An 18,890-nucleotide genomic window follows, 5' to 3' on the forward strand; every position below is an offset into this window, starting at 1 on the left:
AAAGACCAAAATAGGTGCATGCAAGATGTCAGGAATAGCTTTTTTTAAATTATTATTCATTTAAAGGATGTGGACTTTGAAGGCTGAGTCAGCTTTTAACCACCTATCCCTAGTTGCCCTGAGAAAGTGTGGTGAGCTGCCTTCTTGAACCACTGCAGTCCTTGAAGTGTGGTTACACCAACAATACTGTCAGGGAGGGCGTTCCGGGATAATATTCCAGCAATGTTGAAGGAACAGTGATATATGTCCAAGTCAGGATATTGGGTGTTTTGGAGGGCAACTTCCCATGTTCCCATTCCTTTGCTGCTCTTGTCCTTCTTACTGATGGACTTTGTGGGTTTGGAATGCAGTGTCCAAGGAGTCATGGTGACTTGCTGCATGGCATCCTGTAGATGATATAAACTACTGCCAGTGGCAGAGTGAGCAAATGCCTATGGATGGGGTACTATTCATGTGAGCTGCTATGTCTTGAGTGGTGTTGAGCATCTTGTGATTTGTTGAAGCATCCAGTTTGCACTTTAGCTTAGATCATGACCAGAAGGAACCTGCCAACTTTCATAATACAATTGCTAATGTGATATACTCTAGGTCAGATTGAAACTTGCACAATTAGCATGAAAGAAAAAGGCTTTGTATAACCTAATATCAAAGTTTACCACAAAGATTTTACATATATTTCATTGCTTAAACATAATGTAGGGAGGATGGGTGTAGGTGTTATAGGTTTTAGTATAATTCTTTGGATAATTAACGTTCAATTTTTCCTCATCAAGTGTTCCCCCTGATTCTGAAGGTGTGTCCTCTGCTGAGCTCAGCTCCACAGTGGCCAGCTGTTTTTTACTACTTTTCTTTTGCATTGTGTTGACTTTCACACATTCAAGTAAGAGTCACCAGGTAGCATTCCACATCTTAAATGAATTTTATCTCCTTCTGCAAAAATATTCATGCCCGCATTAACCTACCACTGCTCAATGGCTTAACACACAAGAATTATACACTTCCCTCCCACCTCCAAAATGCTCCTTGATCAAGCTTTTGGTTCTCTGTTCAAATATCCCCTGATATGACTTGACTTCTTTAGTAACACTCCTACGAAAGATAAGACCATAAGGCATAGGAACAGAATTAGGCCATACAGCCCATGGAGTCTGCTCTGCCATTCCATCATGGCTGATCCTGGATCCCACTCAACCCCATACACTTTCGCTCTTGTCATATCCTTTGATGCCCTGACCGGTCAGGAAGCCGTTTACTTTCACCTTACATATACCAATGGACGTGGCCTCCACCCGCAGTCTGTGACAGAGCATTCCACAGATCTCAGGATATTTTACAATGCTAAATGTATATTGTAAGTACAATTCTTGAAGCTTGTCTAATATAGTCCGTAATACACAGTAACAGGACCATTGAGGAGCCTCATATGACAGAGTCTTAGTTCTTATAGATTGAAATCTATTCAACTGGAATTATTTTTTAGCTTGGTCATGTTTCAACACTTAACATCACTGTCTGGAATTCTCTGCTATTCTATATCAGTAGTGGGCAAATTATTGAAGTGGTTTCTTAGAGAAAGGATTTACAAGCATTTGGAGAAGCATAATCTGATTACGGAGAGGTTGCATGGCTCTGTGAGGGGATGGCCATGCCTTAAACTTCAGAGTAAATTTATTAACAAAGTACATAAATATCACCATTTACAACCTTGAGATGCATTTTCTTGTGGGCATACTCAAAAAATCTAATAACCATAATAGAATCAATCACAAGTTTGATTGACTTCTTTGAGGAAGTAACAAAACAAATTGACAACGTTAAAGCAGAGGATGTGGTATATATGGATTTTAGGCAAATGTTTGACAAGGTTCCTCATGAAAGTCTGGAAGCATGGGATTTAGGAAATTTGGCGATGTGGATTCAGAATTGACTTGTCCACAGAAGAGAGAGGATGATAGTAGATGGAGCATATTCTGCCTAGAGGTTGGTGACCAGTTATATTCTGCAGGGTAATCTTCTGGGTCCCCTGGTCTTTGTGACTTTTATAAATTACTTGAACAAGAAAGTGAAACAAGTAAGTTTGGAGATGACAAGAAAGCTGGTGGCATTATAGATAATGTAGAAGCTTATTATAGGTTACAAAGGAATAATAAGATATAGAGCTGGGCTGAAATGTGGCAGATAAAATTCAATCCAGAAAAGTGTGAAGTGCTATATTTCAGAAAACAGAACAACGGAGTTAATGACAAGATTTGTAGTAATGTGAAGGAACAGAGAGGGACCTTGGAGTCCACATCCTTAGATGCATCAAAGTTGCCACGCAAGTTATAGGATTTTTATGAAGGTGTACGGTGTATTGGCCTTCATTAGTTGGGGGAATACATTCAAGAGCCTCAAGGTAATGTTGCAACTCTATCAACTTCTAGTTAGATCATACTTGGAGTATTGTGTTCAGTTCTGCTCCTCTCATTATAGGAAGGACATGGAAGCTTTAGAGAGAGTGCAGAGGAGATTTCCCAGGGTGTTGTCTGGATCTGAGAATATGTTTTATGAGGATAGTTAAGTGAGCTAAGGCTTTTTCTTTAGAGCAAAGGAAGATAAGAGGTGACTTAATAGAGGTGTATAAGATGATGAGGCATAGAGTGGACAGCCAGAAATTTTTCCTAAGAGCAAAAACGCTAATATGAGGGGGCATAATTTTGAGGTGGTTGGAGGAAAATAAAGAAGGGATGTACATGGGGCATGTTAGGTGCACAGAACACACTGCCAGCAATGGTGGTAGAGGTAGATAAATTATAGACATTTAAGAGAGATAGGCACATAGATGAAATAAAAATAGAGTGCTATGTGAGAGGGAATGGTTAGATTGATCTTAAAGAAGGTTAAAAGATCAGCACAACATTGTGGGCTACAATCAACAGCCTGTACTGTGCTGTACTGTTCTACAGTATGTTCTATTCTGGATGTGCCAAGGCATTCAAAATAAATAGGATAGTACCTTTGCCGACATGTTGAAGAGAGTAATTTCCGAGAATTGTATTAATTACACGTCAATTAGGATCCTGTGGGGTAATTTCAGGCTTTATGTACTTGAACTGCAGATACTTTATACAGCTGTATTTTTGATACCTTGTCTGTGCTGTTCCATTTGGTTTCATTATGAAAAATGGGAAAAATCAAATCATCTCAGTTATCAGTTCCATTCAACTGCATCTTATCTGTCTTAATATTCCAAATTATAATATACAGAAAGCAAAATCAACATTTTCCATGTAATTGTAGTTTCATCATAGTTGGTAGCAAAGCACCATCATCAATTCCATTTAATAATTTAAGTAGGTGCAAATTCCTTTGATAAAGTCTGCACTGTGCAACATTTTACCAAATTAGCATAATACATGAACAACAATTTTATTGAGTATGTCATCTGGTCTATTTTAATGTAAATATACAGTATGATACAAGTTAAGATATTACTAATTCAACACAAAATGTGGTTAATCAAAGACTAATGCATTTTGTGAGAAAGAGCCATATTCTTAAAGGCTAAAAGTGACTAAAATAATTGTGTGGAGAACATTGTGTTACTTTTGGAGTAACAAACATGCAAACACATAAACTAGGGGCAGAAATAGGCTACTTGACCTTCATTCAAAAACATCACAGCTAATCAGTTTGTAACCTCAATTTTACATTTCCACCATTGCACAATAACCTTCCACAAGCAGCTTTAGGAATTCATCTCTTTCTACCTTAGGCTACAAACTTATCAATCACCCCTGATGAATTATTAACTTCAAGCTTTCTGCATAATCGCTCAACGAGTTTAACTGCATGTGCATGTAACGAGAGCTGTATAACTCATCTGCTTCTACCTTAGGTCACAAACTTATCAATCACCCCCCCCCCCCCCGCTGTGGACACTTTCTGGAGGTCCAAGATCCGTATGCTCCACGACTGCTGGACTAAGTGTGTAAATGTAGGAGGGACTATGTTGAAAAATAAATGTGCTAGGTTTTCTAAAATTGACTCCCTCTACCTTAGGCCATGAACTTATCAATCATCCCTCATATAACTTTAATTATATGTAAATTTAAAGCATACAGATGTAATATGGAGGTTGCACTTCAAAGAATCACTGATTTCTTCACCGATCCGTACAAAGAGTTGGGCTTTACAACTTTGGAAGTCAAAGTTCTTTCACCAACCTACAATACCACCTACCTAGGCATGACCCTTGGTAATGTGAATCACTTCCCATTTCTTGGAAGTTGCTTCTCAGGGAGGATAGACATCAGGGATGAGGCCTACCACTGCCGCCAGTACCCTGGAATACCCTTCAATCACCTGGAAAAAAGAATATTTGAAGACTGAGATTTAAACCGTGTGATCTCCCAAGCACTAGTAGTAGTCCTTGTTTTACTTTGTCCTACCCACCTCCAAGCTCTGGAGAAGCACCAGCAATGATGTCTTCATAAGATCCTGCATATCTGTGACAGGATTGGCAAACTAATGTCAGATTTATGTGCCAGACCAACACCCTGGTATCAAAGCTCTGATTATTCTTAACTAGTGTTAATGGGCATGTGCAACATCATCCAACACCCTATACCAGATTCCCAAACATACTCTTCTCTACCCCAGTACTGCAAGAGATTTTCAGAAAAACTAGCATCCTCGCAAATGCATGGGAATCCCTGGCCAAGGCTATTTCTACTGGCAGAAAAACATCTGGGAAGGGAATAAGCATCTCAGAACTCTTCAAGTGGATGTCAAGCATAAACAGTGGAAAGTGCAAACAACATTCAAAACAATCCACCTATCTGTCCCACCAAGCATCACCTACACCATCCAAACAAGATCTAGCACAGAACTCACAGAACTAAAGTGAATGCAAGCCACTCTGAATCCTGACAGATGACTGAAAATGGGAAGAGAAATTACCATAACAAGAAATCTCAATCTTAAAGTGAGCTCATCAAGTAATAAATATTGAAACATTCTGCTGCATGCCATAAGCACGTGTTCAGAATTATTTCAACTTCACTTCATATGTTATAGCTAGTATATTTAATGGATTTAAAAAAATCAGAGCTGTAGCAAAAAATCTGGCCAGGAAGTACTATGCAAGATCACCAAAATAATTCTGATGTTTCTAATTCAAAATATTTGCACTTTCATTAAAGTATTCTTCCTCTTTGTAAGGTATTTATCCAATAGCTGTGCCTTATCCCAAAGTAGAGATTCCACTGATTTCTGCCTATTTCAATTAGGTTTTTTACAGGAACACTGACCTTGTTTATCTCTATTAACCAGATCTGGTTATTCCAGATATTAGAACTGTTACGAAAACCCTGTAACCAGGTAACTTACCAGCAAAGATAGATGGATCAGCTGAGTCGGATGCTACTATTTTCAACCGTTTTATTCAACAAGGGCACAAACGTATGGTTAATACAAAACATTCAGATCATCAAAACTCAATCTAAAACACCGGTGTAATAATAATCATTCAAAACACAAGCTCGATCGTCGTCTAGGGGTAATGCAGATTTTATATCGTTCACTGGATATCTAAAAGTCTTTTAGATCACGGCAGTTTCACTTAGTTGCCGGCGGAAGTGTCGCGTTGGTGCACTTTTAGTTAGAAAGACAGAGAACATGAAGCATTTACCCGACAGGTTTTCCAACCTGTAGGAGGTAGTCGGAAGTCTCGTTGGGGGAATGGACTCTCATCTGTGGCTTCCCCTGTAGCTAGGCCGTCTTCCGTGGTGAAGTCGCCAATCCCAGGCAAGGGAAGGTCGCACACGAACCCCACCACCGGCTGTAGCTATTAAAACGCTGTTGCAGGATTTCTAGCGTTTCTCCTTCGTGTGTTTCCTTGGTGCATCTGAGGGTCCTCCCCTCAGACCCGCCTTTATACTTCTTCACGGGATCGCAGGTGTCAATCAAGTTGCAGGTAATGCGATCTCTCTCTCCACCAGCCCACTTTGCCCGAGGGCTTTTCAGGTGGTCTCCATGAGACAATAGTCAAAGTCACTTTTATTCTGCTTCTTGGAAGAACGTGGTCTTTCACACGTCTCTCTCTCTTGGGTCAGTTGACCCCCCTTAACTAGAGTTCTTGCGATTTTCACAAAGGAGGGGGCCAACGGCATAACACCTCCCCCCATAATGGGTTTTTAACCAGCGGTTAAAAACAGGTTGACACAGGAATTTATTTTTGTTTTTTTTTGAATCTACATACTACACAAGCTTTTCTCTTCACAGAGTACTACTGGTATACATTCAAGTCAGTATCTAAACAGGTAACAAGTACAGTGCCCCTTTTCTTTAATACCTTAACCTCATGTGCCCTACTAACGCCTGGTAGCATCAAACTTCAGCTCAATAACCACCTTATTTATTTGCTTTCTTCAGCAACATAACTAAGGAGGTGTGATCTTAGCTTACATACATCTACAAAGGTTCATGCAAAAGACAAATTTTTATGCTACTTTCAAACTTAACAGTCAAGCTTCCATGGGTGTTGTCTTTATTATTCACATACTTTGTCAAAATCCCTTAAAACCGGCTTCTGCTATTTTAAAATCGCGTCCCCATTAACCCTCGCCTTTTTTCCGGTTAATTCCCTCGTGGCGATCTTGGGCACCCTGGCGAAATAGGCTTTCGCCCGCTCCTTTCATAGGAGTTATTTTATCAGCGTGTTCCAAACTTAGACCACCCAATTCCTTAATTTTAGGCAATTTGTCGTTTTTCTCTTCAGGACCCGTCATGCTATTAGTTTCCAATTTAAGATCCGCAAGCGATCTCGCTTTGGTCAGACAGCATTTCAAATTCTGCCTTTTCACACCACACTCTGGAATAACAATAGCGTGCGGGGCCCCTTTACCTTCCAACTCAACCTGTAATTGATTCACAGGCTTTGTGGTACCAAGCCATTGTCTCTGTAGCCTGGTTGCTGCTTTTGATATCAGTCCAGCCTTTAAATTTTCTTCATTCAATTTGGGAACTACACATCCCCCTTTCCCTTGAGTTCCGTGACTAGGTTCAGCACCATGTGTATCACATGTGTAACACTCAAACGGGACATTGGCCTCTTCCAGGTTTTCAACACCCGTACCTTTTTCAAATTCTAACGTCCCCCCCTCCTTCCAGTAACTCTCCAGGCAGCCCCCTGTTGGGGAAGGCGCAACCCTGCGAGCTGAAACAACCTCCTCGGCCATGTCAGCTGACTTCTCCACAGCAAGGATACCCTTCTCCTCTAAGACTGCCCTCATTTCACTCTCGGGACCATCGAGAACATCTTTAGAACTCTCAACTTCTCCAAACAATTCTGCCAAACCAGACAGATCAACCACGTCCAACTCTGGACGTTTTAACAGCTTTATCCGTTTCTCATCTTTATTTCCTACCTCTAGGACCTTTCTCTTCACTAAGGGGGGAGCTATCTCCTCGCCCTTACCCCCTTTTACTTTACTACCTTCCGTTTTACCACCCTCTGAACCCTCGTGGTGTAGGGTCGGTAAAAACGTCTGGGCCAATTTCAATCTGCGCGCTGTCCCAGCCGCCGCTCTCGACAGGCTGCGAGTGACCACGCATGCGCGATAGCTCGGGGACTCCATGGGCGGGGCCTCAACTATCAGGGCGGTTCCGATCTTCCCACCCGCGAGGTCATTACCCAACAGGAGGTCCACGCCCTCCCCCGGTAACTCCGGCAGGACTCCTAGCTCCACAGGTCCCGACACCAACTCGCAATCGAGAAAGACCCTATGCACAGGCACGACCGCGGTCTGGTTCCCGATTCCTCTCAGGGCAACCTCCCCCGTCCGAGGGCCGAAATTTAACACATTACGGCTAATTAACGATAGTTCCGCCCCCGTGTCTCTCCAAATTCGTACGGGGATGGGGGGGTCCCCTTCCCTCAAAGACACGGTTCCTTCGGAACTAAATGTCTCCCGCCCCTCTGGTACTCCATCTACCTGGGGCCCTCTTGTCCATTTCCTGATTACCACTGCACGCCCGATAGGGGTCGCTGCTCTCTCCCTCTCTGGCTCCTTTCTCGGAGCAAAGCATTTTGATGCAATATGTCCCACCTTTCCACAATTAAAACAGTTTAAACCAGGAAATCTCCAGGTTTCCTGTCTGTTATCCTCACTTTTTGTGCTAGCTCCCAGCGGAGTTTCTCCCTTAGCCGGCGGACTTTCCCTACCATTCCGACGGTCCCTCGGGTAACTTTTTGGCGAGGAAAACTTTGTCTTGTGGGTTAGGGCATATTCATCTGCGAGCCTAGCCATCTCTGAGATGGACTGATTCGTCCTCTCATTTAAATACATTCGGATCTCTTCCGGAACGCAACCTTTAAATTCCTCAATCAAAACTAGCTCCCTGAGACGCCCATAGTTCTCGGCCACCTTTTCCGCGGTGCATCAACGGTCCAAGAGCACACCCTTCTCATGGGCTAGCTCGGTATACGTTTGATTCCACCCTCTTTTTAAATTTCGGAACCTTTGTCTATACGCCTCAGGTACTAACTCGTAACCTCGGAGAATGGCCTCCTTTACTTGATCATAATTCCCGTCCCTTTCTGTGGGCAGCGCGGCATATACCCGCTGTGCTTTTCCTCGTAACACACTTTGTAACAACGCCACCCATTGCTCTCTGGGCCACTGCTGATTCCCTGCCACCTTTTCAAAGAGCAAGAAATAACTATCAACATCCGTCTCCTCGAACGGGGGGACCAACCTCAACGCCCGACTAATATCAAACCCCTCCTCTCTCTCTCCCCCTTGAGTTCTTCGCTCTTGCTTTCGCCTGTCCAGCTCCAATTCATGGTTCCTTTGTTTCTCTTTCTCTTCTGCTTCTAGCTGCTTTAGTTTGAACACCTGCTCTCTTTCCACAGCCCTTTCCTTTGCGGCTCTCTCTTTTTCCCTCTCAGCTCTCTCGGCTTCTCTCTCTGCTCTCTCGGCTTCTCTCTCTGCTCTCTCGGCTTCTCTTTCGGCTTCTTTTTCCCTCTCTGCTCTCTCGGCTTCTTTTTCCCTCTCTGCTCTCTCGGCTTCTCTCTCTGCAGCCTTCTGAGCTGCTTCTACTTCTAGCTGCTTTATTTTAAACTCATGTTCCAGCCTTGCTTTCTCCAACTCTGCCTGATTTGTCCCACTCACTAATCTCCTTTCGGGAATATTTTCCAAATCCTCAGCTGCAAACACCTTCTTCCCAACGTAATGCTGTTGTATGACCCTTCGCACTTCCTGCTTTTTCATTGCTGGCTTCACCGCTGTGAGGTCTAATGCCTGCGCCAAACTTACTAAGTCTGATTTTGTAGCTTTCCATAGCGCCTCTACCGTCGGGTTTCTCCTAAATTCCTGCACATCCATCTTTGCTGGTTTCTCGTCTGGCTACCTGCGTAACCAGATTTAAGTTTGGACTTACAGCCCGATTCACTGACCCTCCCGTTTGGTTTCAAATCCCGGACGAGCCCCCACTTGTTACGAAAACCCCGTAACCAGGTAACTTACCAGCAAAGATAGATGGATCAGCTGAGTCGGATGCTACTATTTTCAACCGTTTTATTCAACAAGGGCACAAACGTATGGTTAATACAAAACATTCAGATCATCAAAACTCAATCTAAAACACCGGTGTAATAATAATCATTCAAAACACAAGCTCGATCGTCGTCTAGGGGTAATGTAGATTTTATATCGTTCACTGGATATCTAAAAGTCTTTTAGATCACGGCAGTTTCACTTAGTTGCCGGCGGAAGTGTCGCGTTGGTGCACTTTTAGTTAGAAAGACAGAGAACATGAAGCATTTACCCGACAGGTTTTCCAACCTGTAGGAGGTAGTCGGAAGTCTCGTTGGGGGAATGGACTCTCATCTGTGGCTTCCCCTGTAGCTAGGCCGTCTTCCGTGGTGAAGTCGCCAATCCCAGGCAAGGGAAGGACGCACACGAACCCCACCACCGGCTGTAGCTATTAAAACGCTGTTGCAGGATTTCTAGCGTTTCTCCTTCGTGTGTTTCCTTGGTGCATCTGAGGGTCCTCCCCTCAGACCCGCCTTTATACTTCTTCACGGGATCGCAGGTGTCAATCAAGTTGCAGGTAATGCGATCTCTCTCTCCACCAGCCCACTTTGCCCGAGGGCTTTTCAGGTAGTCTCCATGAGACAATAGTCAAAGTCACTTTTATTCTGCTTCTTGGAAGAACGTGGTCTTTCACACGTCTCTCTCTCTTGGGTCAGTTGACCCCCCTTAACTAGAGTTCTTGCGATTTTCACAAAGGAGGGGGCCGACGGCATAACAGAACTCTCAGGGTAGAAAATAGGGGATGATGCACCACTCTTCGTTTCACAGAGTAAATCAGCAGTACCTTCATATCGTCTTTAAAGCACACATGGAAAGGAGAAAATAAGACCAGAAACCTTTGAAATCATCATAGATACATTATTGAAACAAAGAATACTGATACCTGCTGCAAAGTTTCTGTTTTGACATATTTGGATCCTTCAAGTTGACAAATTGATCCTTCAACACCCTAACTATCTGATACAACAATAAAATGGCAAGAATGAAAACATACAATGCAAAGAAACTTTTTCTTCGTGAACTGGAAAATGTGAGTGATGTACGTAATGTGATGATTGGTGTGATCGCCCTTGCTGTTTTCACTGTTGCAGTGGAACAACATCATGGACGAAGTGTGGATATCTAAAAATGATACAAAGTTCTCTGAAAATAGGAACTGTCGGAAATAACAGGAAGCATGATGCTTTGGTTCCATCTTCATACTTGATTATTTTATTCAGATCACTTGCATTATTATAAATGTGACATCTTGTTCATCATTAAATAGAGAATTGCAAATAAGCCTTGCTTGCTGACTGAGTTATGTCTGTCTAGATCACATCCGCACACTTACTCCAACAGAAAGACCACCTACAAAGCTTATTTGCTCTGAACTTACCAGTTGCTGGAATCTCCCCAGTGCCTTGATCACCTCTGAGTATGACTGCTCCAATGCTCATTTTATGTTCGATTCTCTATAGCTTTTAGTTTACCTATGCCCCTATCATGTCCACACGTAGCCTGAATCATCCATCACCCTTTACACTGACTCCTGGTTCCTGAATGTTTCAAATATTTAAAATTCTTATGCTCAAGTTCATGACCTACTTTAATCTTAACTATGCAACTCCCCCAGTCTTTAACCTGCTCATAACTCCGCTGCTCTAATGTTAGTATCTTATCAGCCCCTTCCCACCTTCAGTGAGTGCACTTTCAGCCATCTTATGCTCTATGTCCTGGAATTTACTTATTAAACATTTCCTCTTCGTGCTAAAAGATAATATATAACTAAAACTATTATAAAAATATATAACTAATCTTTAATAACATTCTTGAAATGCTTGATAACATTTCCCTTTTTGATTCAGTGTTAATTTTCTACTTAATGCCTCTGCAAAGTATTTTTCTCAGTTCAAGGTGTCACGTGAGTTCAATTTGTCTTCACACAAGTAGACAAGCTTAACGTACGAGTCCAGGAGGTAAGTAAATTCAAAGACATAGTTGACCAATGCAAGAGCTGAAGCCGGTGCTAAGAAAATGGCTTCACTCACTCAATTTAAATGTGTGTATAATGTCAGTTCAAGTATTGGATGTTGGACTAGCAAACAGAGAGAGGTGGAGGGGTTGTGGGAAATCATGATGTGGTAAGATTGGGTAGCTGAAGCATACATGTGGGATGTGATGTATTTCAAATGTTGTTATGGGAGTGCAACTGTTGGTGTACTCTTGTTTTTACTGTAGTATATAAAAATGGCATTCTAGGCTTAAATGATTCTAACACAAGTTTCTCGGTAACTTGTCTGCAAATGCTAAGAGATGTTGTCATGATGGCGCTTACTGTTAACAAGACTTAACATGTCTCTCAATTACTGAAATTGAGATCGGTCTAAATACAGAGCTCTGGTTATGCAAGTTAGACATTTTAGATTTTCTCAGCAACACACACAGAACGCTGGAGGAACTCAGCAGGTCAGGTAGCATCTATGGGAAAGAATAAACAGTCGATATTTTGGGCCAAGACCTTTCTTCAGATTTTCTCAGGTGTTTTCTAATATGATGCACCTCATCCCAATGGTAGAAAGCCAAGAAGATTAAAGGTTTTTCTGAAAATATTTGCACCTATTTGAATTCTTGCTCTTCTCTGTTCCTTTGCTGATGGGTTTTGCTGCCTACCTGAGCTTGATTTATTTTCATGTTATTTGCATGTCATTAAAAATGTTCTTCATTTGCATTCCACTAACAGTAAAAAGGCAGTAACTAAGCCACACAAGTGTCAAAATAATAAATGTCTACATATTGGTGAACTCTGATGCTGAACCACGGCATTGTGGATGCTTTGGAAGACAAATATGAAGCAGATGTAACATTGTGAGATGAATGGATGGAGCAAGATCTAATTTCCCACTCCTTTTCTTTTGTGTCTGACTCTCAGGTTCAAATCTATGCACCTATGAACTCACTTTCAAGAACTCTACAAGTCATGTTCTCAGAATTATTTATTTATTTTTATTAATATTATTTGATTTTTTTTGTATTGCACAGTTTGTCTTCTTGCGCGCATAGGTTATTTGTCGGTCTTTGTGTGTAGTTTTGTCATTGATTCTATTGTGCTTCTTTGTTCTACTCTGCAAGAAAATGTATCTCAGTGTAGTGTTTGGTGATAGATATGTACTTTGGTAATCAATTTACATTGAACTTTGAGCTTTGAAATCTAGTCAAGACAAAGAAGATGAAAGTCTGCTCTCTGAAATCTAAAAATATTACTGTGAGTAACATAATGATGATCATCCAACAAGATTGTCTAAATGCTGCCTAACTGCTGATATTTCCATCATTTTCTGATGTTAGTTAAGCTTATTAAAAGTAGTTTTTCAAATGCATGGATTTTTGACGCCAGATGTGAAATTTTGGCCGGGAATATGACTTCACAGGCATAAAGGATGATTCTGCATTTCCCAGATCTCAATTATTTATATGGCCTTGAGATACTTAAAGATTTCCTGAGGAGAAGGGAAGGAAGGTCTCATCTGCCACAGGCTAAGGACACATTTTTTATTCAAGTCAGCCATGGTTCATTCAATTCACTGTCCTTCTAAAGGGGAAAACTGCAATGCTCTGCAAACAGCCCTCTCTAACAATTGGAAACCAGCAGACAGTAAGGGCATACAAATGTGAGAAATGAAAACTGACTGTCATTAGCACTGTTCAAGCAATTGTACAATGATGATTGTACAATGAACGGGTTTATCTCAGATCAATAGCCAACCAGTGCCCAAGTTTCCTCCAATAATGACAAGGAGTGGTTTCAGTGTGCACCATCTATAAATTGCTATAAACAGTTACTTGACTAGGCAGATCTATCTGTACCCCTCAAATGTGTGACCTATACTGTCAAGTAGGATATGGGGATCAGGCACACGGGAACACACAGACACATGCAGCTCTCTCCAAATCACTACACCATCCTGATTTGGAAATATGTCACTCATCCTTCATTGTCACCAGGTTAAATCCCAAATCTTTCACCCAGCAGCACTGTAGGATCACCTACCATGGAAGAACTGTTAATGGAAACAGCTCACTGCCATTTTCTGAAGGGCGATTAAGGTTGGGCAATGAATGCTGGCCTTAGTGGCAACAGAGTGACCACTCCATGTCATTACTGAAGGGAACTTGGACACTGGTTGGATATTGATCATGAGATGATCCCAATCATTATTGTACAATTTGAACAGGGAACAAGAATAAAATTGCAGATTGAGACCAGAGGTGAGGGAGCTGGTGCAAGATGGTTAGCCATTTGGCAGCCTGGTTACCCAGCCTGAGTGTGTCAAGTTTGGATCAGGTCTGGCAGCAAAGACAAGATCAGTCCTTGAGCCAATATTTGCTGAGGTTGGTTTTTAATTTTAAGCCCAAGCAGATCTTTAATCGTTAGTATTCAGAATGCAAGCCCAGGTCTAGCTGTGGTGACTGAATGACAGAATAGTCTGCTAACAATGACATCTAGACACATACATGAAGAATGACTGCTTAGATATAGTGGCCAGTGGCCAAGGGTCTGCAGTACTGCTCTCAAGAAGGAAAAGATATGAGTATATTTACCTTCCATGTTTTGGTGTGTTTTCACTTATATTTTAAAGGCTGCACTTGATTGCAAAATAAATTAAAGCCACTCGATAATTCATGTACTTTATGACTACTAGCGGAGCTGCTGCTGTACAGGAATTTAAACAATTCAATCATGTAGTCTCTGATCGTCAGAACCAATGCCAGGACCCATTGTGGTTTAACTGTTGTTGGGGAATATTACAGAATGTTAATAATGAATGGATGAGTGATGTCTTTAGAGGTCCTCAATGTTTATTTGTGTGTTACTCCATAGCAACTGTTCCGGTTCTGATGCTTACAAGTTGTATAGATTAAAATAGCTGCTGCTGAAAGTTTCAGGAAAGGAACTGAAACAAAACTGCAATGTGGTAAAATGCAAATGACTTTAAAGCAACTGTACAAGTAACTAGGCTGCTAGTAATCACTCTTAAAAATGTACTACATTACCAAACTGATGGGCAATCCTGCATCAAATTAAGAAATAATGCATGTTGCTGCTTTCTAGGTTCCATGAATACAGAAACAAAAAAAAATGCATATTTAACAATTTACAGACTATATTGTTCTCGCATTCAGAAGACAATTGTTGCTAACATGTTTTCAATAATGCCTTTGTGCCTTATTCTGAGGAGCTTCTACTCACAACAAAAGGGGATTATGTTTATGTTTTCAGAATACCTTTCTATTTATGTGGTCAGTGCAAGCAAAAGAAAGACAAGGGTTGCACAGTCTAGCTGAAACAGACAGCACTGGGATGTTAGATATCTTCCTACCAGGCTGCACAGAGTAAGACATGTTACCACCAGCTCATTCAACGCTTGCAGAAGTTGCATTTTACATGATAGATCTAGACCCGATGAACAATTCCACCACTCTCACTGCCCTGACAGCAGCTGTCAATGTAAGCATTGTTGATGAAACCAGATAAATGAAATTATCTTAAAGTTGATTTTATCTTTCAGCAGTTTCTGTGCAGAAAGTGACATAGGAACTTTCTCCTCCCATTTGAAAACTCTGCAGAATGAGCTGATCTGCTAACTTCACCACTGTGCTGAGTGATAAATATTACCATTGGCTTCGAGCAGCATGAATGGACCAGTAAGAAGCAGAAGATGGCTATGGGACCAGGAAAACTATGCATGTTGTTCTTGCACCAGGCAAACCCTCAAAAAAAACCTTTGCCCATAATTCATCTCACATTGCTTGCTCTATGTAGAGCATCAGTGTGTTGTGCTCTGCTTCAAAAATACATTCCATTGAGGTCAATCTGCTACCCTCCCTTCAAGATTTCTGGTTGAGCCACTGTCTGTTGTCAACTGGAGGTGCACATGTAAAATTGACTTTATTGCATGGAATCTCGACACCGTGGTTCATTTCTCTAGCATAAGCATTTTCCATTTGGCTACCAAAACCTACAATCGGAAAATGCCTTGGTAACTCATGTAGACTCCAAACAAAACCGCAACAGTCAAGAATGGAGAGGAAATGGTACTGGAGCAACAATGACCGATGGAGGAAGTGAGACTAGGAGCTGCTGCTTTCCAGAGGAGGTCTATATAACTGCTTCTCCATTGTGAGAGGTTCCGCTGTGGGGAATCAGCTCAGCAGAAGCACAAGGATGTGTACAGCATTGACCAGATTACTCCACTTCTGTATCATTACAAGTTAGAGTCACAGAGTCAGAGTCACACAGCCTGGTAACAGGCCCACTGACTACTCATGCCAAACAAGGTGCCAAGTCTTATTTGACTGTGTTTGGCCCATATTCCTTTATAACTTTATATCCATATACTGTCTAAATGGCTTTCAAACATTGTAATTGTATCCACCTCTACCATTTGCTCTGGCAGCTCTTTTCATTTTCCTAATGTATTCCATGTGACAAAAAGACTGTCATTCAGGTCAGCTTTAAACTTTCTTCTGTCACTTTATGCCTTTAGTTTTAGACTCCCCTGTCCTATGAACATTCACCTGCTCCATGCCCTTCATAAATATCTATACCACTTTAAGATTACTCCTTCCTTTGAGACCTCTGTTAATGGCAATCAGTACTCCACTGTTATTTTAGGAGTCTCAGTGTGCAATGATTGTGTCCTGGGACAAACACCACAATACTTCTGATTTGAGGCTGTTCACCATTGCATAACTCCTTCCACTAAGGTCAAGCATTGCTCAACAACAATGCTGCTTTTGACAATGACTGTTGGTGACACCTGTTCACTTTCCTCATGATGGCACAACAATGACGATGGCCTCAGAACTACCCAAATAATCACAGGACTGACCAATGCATTTTACAACTGGAGCCCAGCGCACTGTGTAGAGCAGGTTTGGGAGGACAGTTATATAAACTGCTCTTCTTCTGATGCCTGAACGCAGTGATATTCTCCAGTGCTTTGCAGCCTTTCTTTGCAAGGTCTTATTCAACATTGCTTAAGAGGAGTCAGAAAAAGGTGGCCAAGAATAGTTACGAGCAGGCAGATAAACAGCAACATGCAGATGATACAAGGCTGAGAGGCAGTTTTGTTCCAATCTAAATCTGTTATTCATAATCAAGTCTCTGATTTTTCCCTTACCTCCATCGCAGCAATGCTTCCAGGTACCGTCACTTCTCCGTAAACATCAGCTGAAATGGCACTAATCCTTGTGACTTCAATGAAACTATTTCCCATGTCAATCAAAAGCTTGTTGTAGATACAGAAACTTTTCTACAACCATTGTTCTTTGATATCTCAGCATCAGGGTGACAATCATCGCACTACTTGTATGAAATTGCTGCACGCAATGGATCAGAAATGCTTCAGGATTGTGCAGGGTGAAGTACTTCTGCAGGTACTGTTCTATAAATGAATTATTAAGTTAACTGTAGATTTGGGAAATTCGAAATGGAGGCCGAAGCTGCTTGGAAATACTCAGCAGGTCAGGCAGCATCTGTGGAAAGAGAAACAGTTAAGATTCCGGGTTCAATATTCTTCATCAGAACTTTGTCATGCCTGCAGCCCTGTCACTCGGCTGCTTGTAAGAGAAGGGCTAGGCTGTGGTACACAAGGTTGAAAAAGGTGTCAACATGCGTCAAGAAAGAGCATGTAGGTAAAATTATTAGCTTAAGGAAGAAAGGTAGAGACATTTATATTCTTCCTTCACAATCTCAGAGCATCTCCCAGCGAATTAAGTGCTTTTGAAATACGATCAGTGATATGATGTGTGAGAACCCAGCTACTGGATGGCAAAGGGGAATGTGTTTACCGAGAAGTGACAGAGCAGATGCACAGATATTGCAGCATAGTTACAGCCATGGGTTTGGTCAGACCAGCAGGGATATTCATGGATTTAGAACATCACAGCAACTCGGTGCACTTTGGAAAGTAAACAGAGACTGAAGAAAAAATAATATTCAAGATCACTGTGATTTTTCAGAGGGTTTATGTAAGAGAATTTTTGAGACATTACAACTGTATTTCAGATCGAAGGCTAGTCCAAATTTATGTTTGACCCAGAAAGTATCTGCCATAGTTCTTTAAATTGCTCAGCTGGTTATGATAAGCAGGCTGGATTAATATATATCTGATTAGCAAATGAAATGTACTGAATAGCTGTCAAGGCAAAGTTCCTTCACAAAATCCCCATACCTGTCATTCAAATTCCTTTCAAATCTAAAAATATGGAACCAACAAATGAAACAAAATGAATATTGAGACAACAAAATCAAAAATCTAAATATGTTGAATCTGGTATTGTGATGCTTGTTTTATCATAAAACTCAATGGACAGTGGTAACCCTTCTATCAAACAATGAAATCTGTTGTATGCAAAGGAATTAATGAAAGGAGGAAATGCGTGCTTCTATGCTATAAGGAAATATGGGAATGTTGTACAATAAGTGACAAGGCCTCGGGAAACACATGTATTAGGACTTAAATCTTTAAACTATTCCGAAATAATGTTATTGCATTCCACAACAATTTAATATGGATTCTGTAGTGATGGCCCATTCAGTAAAAAAAAGCTTGTGAAAGGCCATCATCTTCATAGTTTGTAATTTTATCTATTATTTTGCAGTGCCCTTGGTTTTGCCTCTGATGTTATTCATGTATTTTGATCCTGTTCTTAACTGGCCAGCCTGTGAATGTTAACCAACACTTAGCAAAATAGCCAGCTAGCTGCATCTTTCAGCTCTGAGAGAGGAAAGGCCAGTTATGCAGTAGCAGTTAGTTTCATCCTGCATCCACAGTTGGAGCAAAAATGTGCTCAACCAATGGCCACTGGCTTCCTTATAAATATATATCTATATAAGCTAAAGTGGAGAATGCAGACATACACTCAAATGGCCACTTTATTAGGTGCCCCCTGTACATACTAAAGTGATCACGCAGTGAATGTTCATGGTCTTCTGCTGCTGTGGCCCATCCACTTCAAGATTCAACATGCAGTAACACATGGTTATTTCAGGTACTATCACCTTCCTGTCAGATTCAATTAGACTGGCCATTCTATGCTGAGCACTTTCATTAACAATGTGTTTTCGCCCACAGAACTGCTGCTTAGTGAATGCTTTTACTTTATCGCACCATTCTCTGTAAAGTCTGGAGACTGCTGTGAGTGAAAATCCGAGGATATCAGCAATTTCTGTTATACCCAAAGCAACCTGCTGTAGGGAAATTCTAGGCAGCTTCTAGAATAGGTTACATGCCTGGCACAACATTGTGGGCTGAAGGGCCTGTAACG

At 41.4% G+C, this 18,890-nt stretch overlaps 1 protein-coding gene across 1 annotated transcript; it reads right to left on the minus strand.

The window, feature by feature from the left end:
* Window positions 1-8,423: 8,423 nt before the first annotated feature.
* LOC140736627 (uncharacterized) lies at window positions 8,424-16,890 on the minus strand. Its single transcript, XM_073062445.1, has 2 exons — window positions 16,742-16,890; window positions 8,424-10,373 (listed from the first exon to the last, which is right to left on the minus strand). The coding sequence occupies exon 2, from the start codon at window positions 9,366-9,368 to the stop codon at window positions 8,424-8,426; it is 945 nt and encodes a 314-aa protein (XP_072918546.1). The 5' UTR covers window positions 9,369-10,373; window positions 16,742-16,890.
* Window positions 16,891-18,890: the final 2,000 nt, after the last annotated feature.

This window comes from Hemitrygon akajei, chromosome 12, assembly GCF_048418815.1.
Source record: "Hemitrygon akajei chromosome 12, sHemAka1.3, whole genome shotgun sequence".
NCBI classification, from domain to species: Eukaryota; Metazoa; Chordata; class Chondrichthyes; order Myliobatiformes; family Dasyatidae; genus Hemitrygon; species Hemitrygon akajei.